The following is a 15,856-nucleotide window of genomic DNA, read 5'->3' on the forward strand; positions in this document are numbered from 1 at the left end:
CCCCGTGCCATCAGGGCATAATGCTGTTAGGCTGGAGCAGTTCCCGTCCTGGGGGGCTGGAGGGGACAGGGGACGAGGCACTCCCGTGGCACCAGCCACGTGCTGGCTCAGGCTTACTTCACTTGGATGTGGCTGAGGATCCCCGCCCACACCCCCAATGTGTGCAGACACCGCAGGCCCCGCTGGCACTCGGAGGTCCACAGAAGATGGGGCTGCCCCTGAGGCCAGCACCAACCACATGTGCGATGGAGGCCAGGGTGCAGCCACCAGAGCAGTCGGTCCCTCAGTCACTTCCCCCACTTAAAGACGGAGCCTCTGACTCTGGGCGGACCCCCGTGGGGGTGTCAGTCACAAGTCTCTGGGGGTTACAGGGGGCCCCTCGGTCTTCAGCACCGGCAAGCAGAAACAGAGGTCACATCACGCGGATGCCGAAGGCGGGGTGCCGGCTCTGGCCAGGTGCTTCTGCTTCTCTCCCTGTGGACATGACGCTAATGCTGGAGAAGGGCTGCTGCCTCCACGGTGTGGCTCAGCTCCGCTTGCCTGCCTCTGGCTCCTCAGAAGTGGTGGCCTGCCTTCACCGCCTCAATGTCTGAGATCAGGGTCCTCGCCAGGAAGATGCCAAATATCTGGAAACAAAGGGCAGCAGAGGCAGCGGCCATCAGCATCGGGGCCCAGAGGGCATGCTGGAGAGGGTACCCCACACTGCCCATCACCCCCACACCTGCCCGCAGAGACTGAGGACAGAAAGCAGCAACCGGGCACACACCAAAGGAGACCAACCCACAGTTAAGACAGAGGAGCCTGGGGTCTGCTTTGCCATGTCCCAAGAGCCTGGAAGGGGCAAACTGCAGCACCACAGAAGCACAAGGGATGCTCTGGCCTGCCTGCAACATGACCCTGCATGTCCCAGACCGCAAACCACAACACGCTTTGTGTGCTGGGTGAAACTGGAAATGATAGGGTCAGTGACTGGTTCTGATTCCCAAAATAACAAATCTTGAACATTTCCCATAAACCTGGATTCTACAATAAATACGCCCTGGCCTGTGCTGATGTCTGAAGCTACACTCTGACCTCAGTGGCTGGGATAACCGTGTGGGAAGAATGATGTTTTTCTACCAAGAACAGACTAATGTGAACTCGGTGACCTGAGGAAATTGGCTTTTTCCCCAGTTTTAAGTTCTTGTTGTGGTTGGTATTTGATGAGCCACTCCTTCTTAAGTCTGAGTTCTTGCCTGCTTTGCAAGTAAGTTTTTTTGTTTCCTTTTCCCGTTGCGTCTGTCTCTCGGCTTTCCTCTGAGATCAACCAGCCACGGAGCAAAGGAGGGAAAAGGGCATGGACAGCTGGTGACCCCGAGTCCACGTCAGTGACCCTCCTTCCAGGAAAGGTCAGAGCTGTACATTTTCTAAACGGTGTGTTTTTCCACAGAGCAGCAGCCTCAGTTGCTTCAGAAGTTGCTCACAAGGCTGCTGGCTTCTCCTCCAAGCCCTGGGTAGTACTGAAAAACCCCTCGTTTCTCTGATTCACTGAATTCTCGACTTTCCCTAGCTAGTTCTTCTCCTGGCAGACACTAGCCAGCCTGCTCACCCCTGGCCTCGGGGACCCCCAGCCACTAGCGTCTTTCCCCGTGTGAAATCTGACTCAAGGGGACAGGTGTGGTTATAAGCGGGGAGGAAGCCACACGGGCAGTGGGAACAGACCTGCAGCAGGGAGATGGCGATGAAGACGCCAGCCACGATGTAGATGTTCCGCGGGAGCCAGCTCTCCAGCGCCTGGATGCAGCCTTTCGTGAAGATGGACTCGTCCCATTTGCTCTTCAGCTGCAGGGAGACACGACACTGCCCTGAGCCTCTGACACGCAGGCTGTCCCCACGTTGGTTTTCTAGTGGGCTCCCGCCAAGGGCAGGGCAAAGGTTGGTGGGGAATGAGGGATCTGAGAGGGAGGTGCCGAGGACAGATGGACAGACAGAACTCTCCAGAAGTACATCAGCTGGCGTTGGCCTCTGCCCCTCCCTGGACAGTCTGCCTAAGTAAAGGCTCCCTCACTGTGATCTTTAACCTTTTCTGTGAGGGTCTCCACAGATTTCAAGATCAACACACTCCACAGCCCGTATCTGGAGAAAGGGGAGCAGGCTGGGAGGTGCGGGGGAAAGATGTGCCTCAAAGAGAGAAACTGGGAGAAGAGGGTTCAGCGTCTTCTGAGTCAGCAGAGGGAAGGGAAGGAGCTTCTCAGGTCGTGTCCCCTAGCCCATGGGAGACCGGTTCCAGGAAGCAGAGCCTGCATAAGCAGACACAAGCCGGCCGGCTCTTTCTAATCCTGACCCCAAGTGGAAGCTCAGGAAGCACAAAGGGATGGGCCACAGCCGGTTCCTATGTCCCCACCCACCTCCCCACACAGCAACCAGCTCCGGCCCCCCTCCCCTATCAGCATCACTCATGAAACACTGACAGAACATTCATTTGTTAGCGGTGTTAGGAGCTGAATTATGTCCCCCTAAAATTTGTATGTTGAAGTCCTAACCCCCAAGACCTCAGAGTGTGTCTGTACTTGGAGACAGGCTTGTAAAAAAGAAGTAAATACATTAAAATGAGGTCACTGGAGTGGGCCCTAATCCAGTATGACTGGGGTCCCCTAAGAAGAGGTTAGGACATAGACAGAGAAGCCCATTTGAGGACACAGGGAGGAGAAGATATCATCTGAGCCAAGGAGAGAGGATTCAGAAGGGAGCAACCCTACTGGCGCCTTGATCCCAGACTTTTAACCTCCAGAACTGTGAGAAAATAAACCTCTGTTCCCCACAGCCCAAGCGCTTTGTTATGGCAGCCCTAGTGACTAATACAAATGGTGACAAAATTCATTAACTGGAGAGGCTGATGCTGACACGGGCCCATCCCCGTCAAGGGGAGCTCACTGCAGAGGGAGCTGAGGTTTCCCAAACAGGAGGGTCACGTCCCCTGTGTCCACGACCAATAGGAGGGGTGTCTGCAGGTTCCCTGAGATCCCTCTCTTTCAGACCAGCTGTCATTCACAGCAGCAGAGGCCATCAGAGCAAGGGCTGGGTGAGGCCTCACCTCTTCACATCCGAGTGGAGCCTGAAGAAGCCCTTAGAGGGCTGAGCCCCACTCTTGCCCTGCCACCACTGTCTCCACTCGGCAGCTGGACCAAGCCATATGCTCCTGCAGCTCCATCCTGGACCCCTAGATAACAGATACCTCCTAGGATTCCAAGGAGCCTCTTCTCCAACATATAGCCTTTGTTCTCCCAAACTTCCACCTGACCTCTTTCCACTCATGTAGCAACTGCTAGATTTTGGGATTGTAGTTCACAGAGTTTGAAATCACAGGCATCATTGTTCTCGGGAGGATGTGTGCATGAACATGTGTGTGCTGGTTCCAAGCTTGCCTGGTTCCCAGCTTAGGTGGCACCTCTGGCTCCTTAAGTCTCCCCTGGGTTTCCCATCCAATTTGCACTTGTGCTAAATCAGGGAGTCAGACCCTGGGGAATAGACCTAAAGAATTCAAAATTCATATGCAATATGGGGGCTCTCACCTGAGTCCTGACGTCATAGCCACACTGTGTGTTCACAACTTTTTGCTGTTAGAAAAAACAGAAAAATTCATCATTTTTGTACTCTTGAGAAGCTAGTGGTAGAAAGCTCTAGAAAAGTCACAACCAAACATGAGCACCAACTCCATTACAGCACACACCCTTCCAGCACACTGCCAGCTAACCTTTCATGCTAGGACAGGGTCAGAAAACTTTCTGCATGAAGGACTAGACGGTAAATATTTCTGACCCATCTACGTAGCTGCTTTTTAACTCTGCTGTTGGAGCGTGAACACAGCCATTGACAATATATAAATGAATGGGCATGGCTGTATTTCAATAAAACTTTATTTATAGACAATGAAATTTGAATTTTGCATGATTTTCACGTGTCACAAATTATTGTTTTGATTTATGTTCACTTAAAAATGTCTGAAACCATTCTTGACTCACAGGTGAGGCAAAAACCAACAGCAGGTCGGCTGTGGCACAGGGGTTGCAGTCTGCCGATCCCTGTGCAAGAGGGGAAAACCTACCCTTGCTGAAGAATTCACAGTCACCGTGGAGCTGTGCTCTGCAGCCTCTGTTGATCTGAGGAACCTGCCCAGGGCCTGTGGCCCAGCACCAACAGTGTGACCACACTGACAGTACAGTGTAACTGTCCTCTCGGCTCAGACCCTCTTCAGGCAAACACTGAGTGTTCCTTCAAGGGAACCCGAGGAACCTCCCTAGGCAGTCCACTGGTTAGGATTTGGAGCTTTCAGTGCCAGGTCCCAGGTTCAATTCCTGGTTGGGGAACTAAGATTCCATAAGCCACACAGTGTAACCAAAAGAAAAAAAAAAGGTCACCCAAGAGCTCAGTTTCTGGAACTCAAGGATGTTAGTCTGCAGACCGGAGAGGAAAACCAGTGAAGAAGAAAGAACAGTAAAAATTCTGCGTCACCCCAGATGGCGATGTACCCCATCGTCCCAGGCTTCTGAGGACTGGGCATTTTCTCCAGAGAAAGGGACACCTGGGTTCATTACACTCATAGCATCTTGTTCAGGCTCTCTGAGTGAGAGCCCCTCCCGGCAGGGGTAACACTGTTTTTCTCCTGCTTCACCCAACCCACTAGAGCCAGGGTGGGCCGTGTGAAAACGTTCCTGGAATTTCTACATATAGGATTTCAGAGCTGCACGAGCCCCAGGCAAGTGGAAGGGGAGCCAGGCGCTCAGTGAGTCCGCAGGAGAGAAGTGGCCAGAGCCCTCAAGGAAGCAGGAACTGCTCACTCCACTCCAGAGGGACTGTCCACAGGTGAGCCGACTTACCGCGGGGTCAGGCACGCAGCAGGAGAAGGGCACCCCACATTTCTCACGGCTGTAGCTGGCGCCACTGCAGTTGAAGTAGACATTGAGGTCCCAGTCTTCAGGGCCATACGCCCCACAGCACTGGTTCTGCAATCACAACGCCAGGGACCATCAGAGCTCCAAGCACAGGGTGGTGTCTGTCTGAGGGACGAGGGATTTGGTGTGCCTCTATGTATCACGCAGAGAAATCAAGGCCCACCCAACCGACCTGCCATCACAGGGATGTGACCAAGGTGACCCTGGTGGTCCTAAGGAAGGGAACTGCGTCCAGGCCCTGTCTGGGCCCAACACCCTGGGCAGCGCCCTGGCCTCAGCTCTACTCCCTCCTCACCCTGGAACTTCCCCAACTGCCCCCTAACCAGCCCAGAGCAGGCTTCTCGTTCTCCTTCCTATATGGTCCTCTATCACCTGGCAAGAGAACACCTCCCATGGTCAGTGTGCCTTCCTCCCCTAGAAAAGGCCAAGCTGACCCCAGTCACCTTTTGTGTCTCTACAGAAAACAGCTGCTGAACACGTACTCCCAAGGAAAGAGTTACAACTAGGGTGAATGGTAATGCAATCGAAGCTTTGCCCCCGACCCAGGGTCTCGTCCTCCCTTCCCACAAGCACTCCCCATCTGGTGAAGCAGCAAAGAAAACCTCCCTTTGTCTAAAAACTCATAAAACCAAGTGCACTGAGAGCAGCTTTGTGACATCAGCAGTGTCCCAACCAGATGTTGTTTTTGCACTTGTCCTTAGAGCTGACACAGTTACAGCCCTAATTACAAGCCCACAACCAGGATTTCTGCTTTACTTTCATTTCTGAGGTAAAAGCCCGTCTCTCTCCCGCAACCACCCTCCAGGGTTCCAGGCGCTCTAACGAATACCCAATATTTCACCATGAGGAGAGGAAGGCAGTGGAGGAACCTACAGTGTCTTTAAGGCCAGGGCAGAGACCTGGATCCTTGATACCAGCAAGCCCCAGGCTATGTGGAATCGAGGAGCCTTGAATAGAAAAGGAAAAGGCACCTCAGGCAGTGCTGTCAGGAGGGGGTGGGGTGCCGACTCTCACAGACGCACGCGGGTCTCTACCAACAACACAGGAAGGATCTCTGATCACATAAATGGGTTTTGCTGGATCGATCTCAGGATACGTGAAACACGGGGCAAACAAGTTCTGGTTAATAAGGAGAACAGATCAAAGTTATTTTTAATGCTCTCTATTTTCTTCTCAGAACCAAAAGGTTCCCTATAAAAAGTTTTTGAGGAAGCTAGGCTTTTTGGCTGGAGAAGGCAATGGCACCCCACTCCAGTACTCCTGCCTGGAAAATCCCATGGGCTGAGGAGCCTGGTAGGCTGCAGTCCATGGGGTTGCTAAGAGTTGGACACGATTGAACCACTTCACTTTCACTTTCCACTTTCCTGCATTGGAGAAGGAAACGGCAACCCACTCCAGTCTTCTTGTCTGGAGAATCCCAGGGACGGGGGAGGCTGGTGGGCTGCCATCTATGGGGTCGCACAGAGTCGGACATGACTGAAGTGACTTAGCAGCAGCAGCAGGTTTTCTGGTAGAGCAGAGATCAAACAGCAGCCTTGCACAGGCCGGCATGGTGGGGAGTGGGTTTCTCCCGGGGGAAGGGAGGTAAGGGATGGGGGACAGCTGTGGTCCCAGCCTCCAGGTGCAGCCACACACAACGGGGATGGAGGTCAGACGAGAAAAGGTCACCGCCTGGGACTGCTTAGACTAACCTCCGGGGACATATTCCAGGGAGGTTACATTCCTCTCGGTCTAAAGAAGTTTGCTCCAGGCGGCTCTGTCCTCTCAAACAGGAAGGGGAAAAGGTCCCGGGAAGGAAAGGGACAGGAATAGCCTCAGACAGGGAGTCATGTGCCTAGCTCTGCCCCTCAGTGCCCACAGGGCCCAAGGGACTGTGGCTGTCTGCGTGGTCAGGGCTGGAGAGGTCCAGGCCCGAGGGAGTGGGGGTGGTCACGAGTGAAGCTAGACTGCCTGCCTGAAGCACTTGGGGGACAGTGCCCTGAGCAAGCCTGGCCCATCAGCACACAGGAGTGGACAAAGCTAATCTGTTCAGAGGCAGGGGGGGCACCACCCTGGCCTCCCTGCTGAGGGCAGAGCTGAGGAAGGAGGGTCCAATGTTCCTCACCAGCCTGGGCCCCAAGCCGCGCACACAGACTGAAGCCAGGACAACCAAGCTCTATCAGGGAGGAGGCGGGCGTGGTACTTACGGCTTTCTGAAGGGAGTCAATGAGGTTCTGCAGGTCAATGTCATCCCGGTAGGATCTGATGTTGCTCTCAAAGAACTCCCGGAACCGGTCCCTCACCCAGTCCTGGAACAGGAAGGCCAGCACGGCCACGGCCAACTCCAGGAAAAAGATGAGCACGATGGTGCTGCAGAACTGCAGGGGGGACAAGCAGGGAGTGGGTGTCACCGCACCTCAGCCTCCCAGCCAGACCACACCCCCACCTGACCCAGAATCTCTGCCTCCCACTAAGAGCACGGGCTTGGCAGCCAAGAGACCTGCACTGGAGCTGAGGAATCCCACGTGATGGGCTGGGTACCCTGGTTTCACCTCATCCCTGCTCACATCGCTGCACTATTGGTAAGAGTCAGATGAGTGAAAGGACAAGCAAGCTCCAAGACAATGGGCCAGCCATCTCCTATGAAGGAGCACCCCTCCAACAAGGAAACCCCACAATAGGAATGAATGGCTATCCTGGCCTACCAGGCTGCCAGCTCCTTTAGTGTAGGGACTGTGCCCCAGACACCCTATCTGACCTCTCTCCTCGCGCCTACAGCCATCGCACTTGCTAGAAATCTGTCACTCCTACTTTAAGGATAAGGAAACCGAGGTTCACTCAGGTCACATGCCTGAGATGCAGGACATTTGAGTCCCCTGGCAGGGCTCTTGACAACTCTGGAGTTGCTAATGTTATCAGTACCTACTCTGTGTGCATACGATAGTCAACTGCGTTAAAACGTCTGCAGAGCAGAGGCACCACGGGGGTGGAGTTCTGTCAAAGCCACTGCAGCCACAGGTCCACACCCCTCCGTCAAGGCGGGGTTCCGGCCTGCGGAGCTCGTGTTATCACAGCCACTAGCACTGGCCACACCGCACACTAAGCGTTTATGCTATAGCCAGCAGTATCTCAAAATAAGACACACGCACACACATACAAACATACATACGTACAAGGCCTCCCAGAATGTAATCTCCATTCACAGAGAAGCAAGATAACCAAACAAAAATGAAAAGCATGGGGGAAAAAAAAGTGTGTTTTGCTTTTTAATTTAAGCCCAGAATAAAAGGCTTGGTCTAATAAATTCAACAAATAATATATTGCAAAATATGATTATGTGTTTCCCCCACCAGGTGCTATTTAATTTTAGCTGAACGCATTTCAAAATAAATGTGTATCTAAATATAAAACTAACTCTTAGTAACTCAAAGTTCTGCCAGGAAATCGAGGATTCTGCACTGTACATCCAACAGATTCATACCCGCTGGAGAAGGCAAAAGATTTCCTAACATTATTGACATCTTCTGATCTTAGCCAGGAAGGGCAAAGGTGACCAGCAGACAAACAGCTGGAACTGCAGGGGGCAGATAAAAGGTGAGGGAGGGGCAGGTGACCCTGCCCACTAGGAGCTGAAAACCAGAGGGGCCCAACTTTTCCCCGGCTGAGGGCCTACTTCATCTGAGTGTCTCCTGGAACCTTACCTTTTCCAGGGGGCAGCAGGGAACAGAGGGCTGCCTCCTCCCCTCACTGCCGGATCCTGGGGCAGGCTTGTAAGAGTGGCTACCTCGCCCCACCCACTCCAGCAGGTATAAGGCTAAGCCTGTCCTACAGAGCCTGCACTCCTACCTCCCCCACCATACTTCCTCCCACCCCCACTCCGGGCCACTCACAAAGTTGAGCAGACAGATGTTCTCCCGCAGGGCCCCCACGCAGCCAGCAAAGCCCAGGGTGAACATCACCACGCCCACCATCAGCACCAGCACCACCGGGTCAATTCCATGCATCCGGGTCACTTTGGTGAGGTCGGATAGCACCCCCTGAAAGAGGCAGAGAAAGCAGGGTAACATCAGCCTTGAAGAGTCGAGGGTGCCCTGGGGGGACTGAGCTGCAACTAAATGAGGACAGGGAGCTGCCTTCCGGGGCTGTCTTCTCGTTAAGTGCCAGGCCAGCGCATGGCCCTGCCCCGCTGCCCTCTTAGAGGCCCAGCAGATCTCTGCCTCCCTCAGCTCCCAGTGGCCCTCCTGCTCCCAGACTCCATCTAGGCTGTCAGTTCCTCACAGGCAGACCCCATGCTTCTTTTGTAGCCTGTAGGATATAGATGGGGTGAGAAGGGGCCCTGGGGGACCCTGTGGTCAAGGCACCCAAAGGCCCTGGCCTTTGGTCATCTGGCAGCTGACTCTGCATTCAATTCATGGAGAACGCCATTATTTTGAGATGAAAACAGCTTCAACACGAACAGGCTTGTGAACAGCACAGGCACCAGGGACAGATGAAGACAGCACTGTCCGCTGACTTTTCGTGACGATGCAGATGTCCCGTATATATCTGCGCTGTTCAAAATGGCAGCCACTGGTCACACGTACTATTATTGAGCACTTTAAATGAGGCCTAGTGGAACTGAAGAAGTGCATTTTAATTTGTATTTCACTTTAATTAATTTAGATATAATCAGCCACATCTGGCTAATGGGAACCGGAATGGACAGAGCAGTTCTACAGGATTCAACGGAGGAAGAAGCAAAGAGCAGCCAGGCCAGACACCCAGCGGGAACCAGGCAGCCAGGGTAGCCAGGCCTAGGCTCTGGGCCTGATTGGCTGAGATGCTGCTGCTCCGTTCTGGTCACACGGTGGCGCTATGAGTCATGGTTTGCACCAGCTTCTCGGTCACTAGGGCAAAGGGACATGGCACTGCAAGCACTTAAAGGGGCCTAAACCTAAAGGCAGACCGTATCCAGTTCCCAAGGCCATGGCAACAAAGCCCACAGACCTAAGTGCTCCTGCCTCCTTCTGAAAGTAAAGAGAGGCTCCACTGAAGGAACAGAGGGCCCTGGGCCTTAGGCTTAAGAGAAAGCTTTAGCTCTCACTGTTTCCTGCCTCGTCTCTCCACCTCCCCAATACCCACCGACTTACGGTGCAAAAGGTGCACCAAAGGTCCACTCTGCTCACATGCGGTCTAGTCCCCTCCTTGGAGTTCCAAATGCCCCTTGTCCTTCCAGACAGTAAGAGCCTGCTTTCCTCTCCTCCCCCATCCTCCATAGGCTGGGCAATGAGGTTCGTGGGCGCTAAAGATGTGCCCCTGCACCGCAGGGCACCCAGGGGGCACAACCCAGAGCCTAACTCCCTGACTCAGGGGTCCTATCCATGGGCGAGAACGAGAGCTTCAGGAATCACCACAGCTGTGCTCAGGGACCTGCTGGCTCCAGAGGCACAGTCCATTCCAGAAGGTAGCCCCAGGCCTGCCCTGGACACAGCTCTGGACACGCCCCGGGATGACTCGGGACTTCTGGAAATGGAAGAGAGGGCTCTCCATGCTCATGGGGCTCAAAATCCCAACTGGCCCAGCCTTGGCCTCTAGCAGCAAACCTGCCACAGGGAAGCCAGGCTAGCCACAGGACCCCAAGAGTTTTCATCACAAGTTAAGTAACTTCCAAGAACTGGCTCTGTAAAGGTTAATGACCACAAATCATTGCCCTGCACAGGAGGGGCTCTCTGGGGAGGAGTTTGGAGAAAGGGACAATTAAAGCTGAATGAACCTGGCGGACTACTGCTCAGGGTTCCAGTGACAGTCACACCTACCTTCTCGCTCCACGCCCATAATCCAACTCCGAGGAAGACAACTCCAGCCAGCTGAGCAGGGCAGGGGAAAGAGAGAGAAAGTGAGGTCAGAAACCAGCTCCACGAACATGCTTCTCAGAGGAGGGACCAGACTGCTAGTGTCAGAGGGGGTTCCTGGCTCATGTCCACGCTGGGCAGGCAAGGCAGCCCCTCGGTCCCTGCAGATGACAGGGACTCCAGCTGAACGGTGGGACAGTGAGGCTCTTCAGGTAACTCACACCTGTCTTTCCCGACTGCTGGGACAAAGTCCTTCAACCCCAGCTGGCCCCATGCTTGGGAGAGCAGAAACAAAGATCTCGAACAGTCTCTGATCAGGAGAGACTCTGGGGTCAGAGACACTGAGCCACACCCTGCTTCCTTCCTCTTCCACAAGTCCCTTCTCAATGCAGTGCACTGCCTGGTGTGAAGAGGACATCATCCCTTGTGACGCCTTCAAGGGCTCCCAGTGCAGGTAAGGCTCTGCACAGGACTGCCACCCTTCTTGGGTCCCAGCCCTGGAGACATACTCCAAGCACAGAAAAGCAGCTGCCAGGCTGAGCTTCCTCCCCTACCATACTTAGACTCTCGTGGCGGGACACACCTGTGATCAGGGAACACTGGGTTATGTTACTGAATTAAGAGGCCTACACTGAGCCATGTGCCAACCCCAGAACCGTGTCCCCCAACCCTGACCTCTCATCCACAGGAGCCCACTGGTGCCAGGTGCCCCACCTGCCCCTTAACAAAAAGAGACCCTCCAGATACACCCCACAGCTCCCTACACCAGGAAGGGTTTTCCAGAGCAAACACCTCGTGGCCTCGGAAATTAAGCAGCCCCCTGTTGTTCTGCTCAACTGCCGTACATTCTGCTGGCGTTGTGCCACCATTTATCAGGACCTGGTGATAAACAACAGGGCAAGGTTCTCTGTGACTGCAAGTTTCCCAAGTATGTTCTCCAGATCCAGGACCCTCCTGCCCACTGCAAGCCCCAGGAGGCTGGACTCAGAAGAAAGGCCTTTGGAGAAAGCCCGGGAGTTCCCAACCTCCTCTGGATCACAGGCCACTTTCAGAAAATGTGCACATGCCCCACATTTTGGAGGGAATTTCAGAGGGTTCACAGACTCCTCATTGCTGGTTCCCACAGCAGTCTGTGGACTTCAAGTGAAAAAGTCCTGCTAAGTGACCTAATCCGCCCGCTCCCACCTCCCGCAACTTGACTAAGTACCACAGGGGCCGACAGGGCCAGGACGAGAACTCTGAACCCAAGTCTCCCTGAATCCAAGTTCCCTGACAAGTTGATGATTAATCGCTCTATCCATAACTTCATTCCCTTTCTTGTCCCACCCCGTTCTCCTTGAGATTAAGGAATATCAAAGAAAAGGGGAGACCGAAACCGAGCAGAACCCTGAAGGACCTTGCCGGGTACAAGCCCCTCCATGACCCCTGCTTCTTGTTGGCCTCCCCTCCCCCTACCTGTTCCAAAGAGCAGATTCAAGCAGTTAATGATTAGAATAATGACACAGGAGTCACAGGACTCCCGATTCCTCCAGAAGGGATTTAGATAACAATCTACCACTATCTTTAAGTTGTTCTGCAGAAGTAAGACCCCCACTCTGTGGAGGAGGGCAATTACACATTGACCACAAGAAGTGTAGACCCCAGACTGGTTGGAATGGGAAGGCTGATGATTCAGATTTCTGAAACATTATCTGTTCAACACTAACCAATCAGAAGAAAGTCCACAAGCTAATCACATACCCTGTGGCCCTCACTACGAACATCTGCCTTTAAAAACACTTGTCTGGATTTATCTCTGGGCTTTCTATTTTGTTCCATTGATTTATATTTCTGTCTTTGTGCCAGTACCATACTGTCTTGATAACTGTGGCTTTGTAGTAGAGCCTGAAGTCAGGTAGGTTGATTCCTCCAGTTCCATTCTTCTTTCTCAAGATAGCTTTGGCTATTCGAGGTTTTTTGCATTTCCATACAAACTATGAAATTATTTGTTCTAGCTCTGAAGAATACCGTTGGTAGCTTGATAGGGATTGCGTTGAATCTATAAATTGCTTTGGGTAGTATACTCATTTTCACTATATTGAGTCTTCCAATCCATGAACATGGTATATTTCTCCATCTATTAGTGTCCTCTTTGATTTCTTTCACCAGTGTTTTATAGTTTTCCATATATAGGTCTTTAGTTTCTTTAGGTAGATATATTCCTAAGTATTTTATTCTTTTCGTTGCAATGGTGAATGGAATTGTTTCCTTAATTTCTCTTTCTGTTTTCTCATTATTAGTGTAAAGGAATGCAAGGGATTTCTGTGTGTTGATTTTATATCCTGCAACTTTACTATAATCATTGATTAGTTCTAGTAATTTTCTGGTGGAGTCTTTAGGGTTTTCTATGTAGAGGATCATGTCATCTGCAAATAGTGAGAGTTTTACTTCTTCTTTTCCAATTTGGATTCCTTTTATTTCTTTTTCTGCTCTGATTGCTGTGGCCAAAACTTCCAAAACTATGTTGAATAGTAATGGTGAAAGTGGGCTGAGGAAACCAGAAGGGAAAGAGACGTGTACCCCAATGTTCATCGCAGCACTGTTTATAATAGCCAGGACATGGAAGCAACCTAGATGTCCATCAGCAGATAAATGGATAAGAAAGCTATGATACATATACACAATGGAGTATTACTCAGCCATTAAAAAGAATACATTTGAATCAGTTCTAATGAGGTGGATGAAACTGGAGCCTATTATACAGAGTGAAGTAAGCCAGAAAGAAAAACACCAATACAGTATACTAACGCATATATATGGAATTTAGAAAGATGGTAACAATAACCCTGTGTACGAGACAGCAAAAGAGACACTGATGTATAGAACAGTCTTATGGACTCTGTTGGAGAGGGAGAGGGTGGGATGATTTGGGAGAATGGCATTGAAACATGTATAATATCATATATGAAACGAGTCGCCAGTCCAGGTTCGATGCATGATACTGGATGCTTGGGGCTGGTGCACTGAAACAACCCAGAGGGATGGTACAGGGAGGGAGGAGGGAGGGGGTTTAGGATGGGGAACACATGTACACCTGTGGCAGATTCATTTCGCTATTTGGCAAAACTAATATAATATTGTAAAGTTTAAAAATAAAATTAAAAAAATAAATAAATAAATAAAAACACTTGTCTGAAAGCCTTTGGGGAGTTGGGGTCTTTTGAGCACAAGTTGCCCATTCTCCTTGCTGGGCTTTCTGCAATAAACCTTGTACTTCCCTTCACCACAACCTTGTGTCAATTAATTGGCTTTGCTGCAAGTTGGGCAAGTGAACCCAAGTTCCGGTCAGTAACAATTCAGTAAGCAGTGAGGGAGAAGACCCCGATCCCGAGTCTCAGTTTAGTTCATTCATTTACTCACTCATTCGTGCAATGGACACTGAGCAAATGCTAGGCACCACCTCAAGCACTGGAGACAGCACTGCACCACACGGCCAAAGGTCCCTCTGCTGCTGGAACGTGGGTGCCAAGGAGCTGACATGAGGTTCCTTCCACCACATCACACTGATCCCCCACTTTTCAGTCCTCCCATTGGATTAGCCAGCTGATAAAGGACTTCATTTTCCTTCATGGGGTGCATGACTTTCCATTCCTGAGTGTCTGACACTGTGCGGTAAGCAAGCTGGAAGGTGACTAGTTGCTCTCTGCTGAATCCTATAGACCTCCCTCCCCACCATTCCTCACAGTCTCTGATGACTCACTTCCCTCTTTCCAAGCTGGGAGGTCAAGTCTTTTGCCTTAGCTTATCCACCCTCATCCAGCACAGTGGTCATTCCCTCCTCCACTGAGGCCCTCAGCTTTGGGGACATGAAGGGTACACACATGGTTGTCTTCCACTCTCCCTGTCATTCCGCCTCAGTCTCTTTTGAGGGCTTACCCTCTTTCAGTTCAGTTCAGTTCAGTCGCTCAGTCATGTCAGACTCTTTGCGACTCCTTGAATTGCAGCATGCCAGGCCTCCCTGTCCATCACCAACTCCCGGAGTTCACTCAGACTCATGTCCATCGAGTCAGTGATGCCATCCAGCCATCTCATCCTCTGTCGTCCCCTTCTCCTCCTGCCCCCAATCCCTCCCAGCATCAGAGTCTTTTCCAATGAGTCAACTCTTCGCATGAGGTGACCAAAGTACTGGAGTTTCGGCTTCAGCATCATTCCTTCCAAAGAAATCCCAGGGCTGATCTCCTTTAAAATGGACTGGTTGGATCTCCTTGCAGTCCAAGGGACTCTCAAGAGGCTTCTCCAACACCACAGTTCAAGAGCATCAATTCTTCGGTGCTCAGCTTTCTTCACAGTTCAACTCACATCCATACATGACCACAGGAAAAACCATAGACTTGACTAGTCAGACCTTTGTTGCCAAAGTAACGTCTCTGCTTTTCAATATGCTACCTAGGTTGGTCATAACTTTCCTTTCAAGGAGTAAGTGTCTTTTAATTTCATGGCTGCAATCACCATCTGCAGTGATTTTGGAGCCCCAAAAAATAGAGTCTGTCTATTTCCCATGAAGTGATGGGACCGGATGCCATGATCTTCGTTTTCTGAATGCTGAGTTTTAAGCCAACTTTTTCACTCTCCACTTTCACTTTCATTAAGAGGATTTTAAGTTCCTCTTCACTTTCTGCCATAAGGGTGGTGTCATCTGCATATCTGAGGTTATTGATATTTCTCCCAGCAATTTTAATTCCAGCTTGTGCTTCTTCCAGCCCAGTGTTTCTCATGATGTACTCTGCATGTAAGTTAAATAAGCAGGGTGACAATATACAGCCTTGACGTACTCCTTTTCCTATTTGGAACCAGTCTGTTGTTCCATGTCCAGTTCTAACTGTTGCTTCCTGACCTGCATATAGGTTTCTCAAGAGGCAGGTCAGGTGGTCTGGTATTCCCATCTCTTTCAGAATTTTCCACAGTTTATTGTGATCCACACAGTCAAAGGCTTTGGCACAGTCAATAAAGCAGAAATAGATGTTTTTCTGGAACTCTCTTGTTTTTTCCATGATCCAGCAGATGTTGGCAATTTGGTCTCTGGTTCCTCTGCCTTTTCTAAAACCAGCTTGAACATCAGGAAGTTCACGGTTCACG

General features: G+C 51.3%; 1 protein-coding gene across 4 annotated transcripts in view; it reads right to left on the bottom strand.

The window, feature by feature from the left end:
- Positions 1–15,856, bottom strand: part of TSPAN14 (tetraspanin 14) — a 43,071-nt gene continuing 27,215 nt past the window's right edge. For all 4 annotated transcript variants that reach the window (XM_010834135.1, XM_010834137.1, XM_010834136.1 and 1 more), the window contains exons 3-9: positions 10,706–10,756; positions 8,801–8,947; positions 7,118–7,288; positions 4,857–4,982; positions 3,552–3,596; positions 1,702–1,821; positions 1–626 (exon numbers count right to left, since the gene is read on the bottom strand). In XM_010834135.1, coding sequence (XP_010832437.1) covers positions 555–626; positions 1,702–1,821; positions 3,552–3,596; positions 4,857–4,982; positions 7,118–7,288; positions 8,801–8,947; positions 10,706–10,756 — 732 coding nt within the window. In that variant the 3' untranslated portion in view covers positions 1–554. The remainder of the gene's footprint in view (positions 627–1,701; positions 1,822–3,551; positions 3,597–4,856; positions 4,983–7,117; positions 7,289–8,800; positions 8,948–10,705; positions 10,757–15,856) is intronic.

This window comes from Bison bison, unplaced genomic scaffold (genome assembly GCF_000754665.1).
Source record: "Bison bison bison isolate TAMUID 2011002044 unplaced genomic scaffold, Bison_UMD1.0 scf7180017864029, whole genome shotgun sequence".
In the NCBI taxonomy this organism is placed as follows: Eukaryota; Metazoa; Chordata; class Mammalia; order Artiodactyla; family Bovidae; genus Bison; species Bison bison.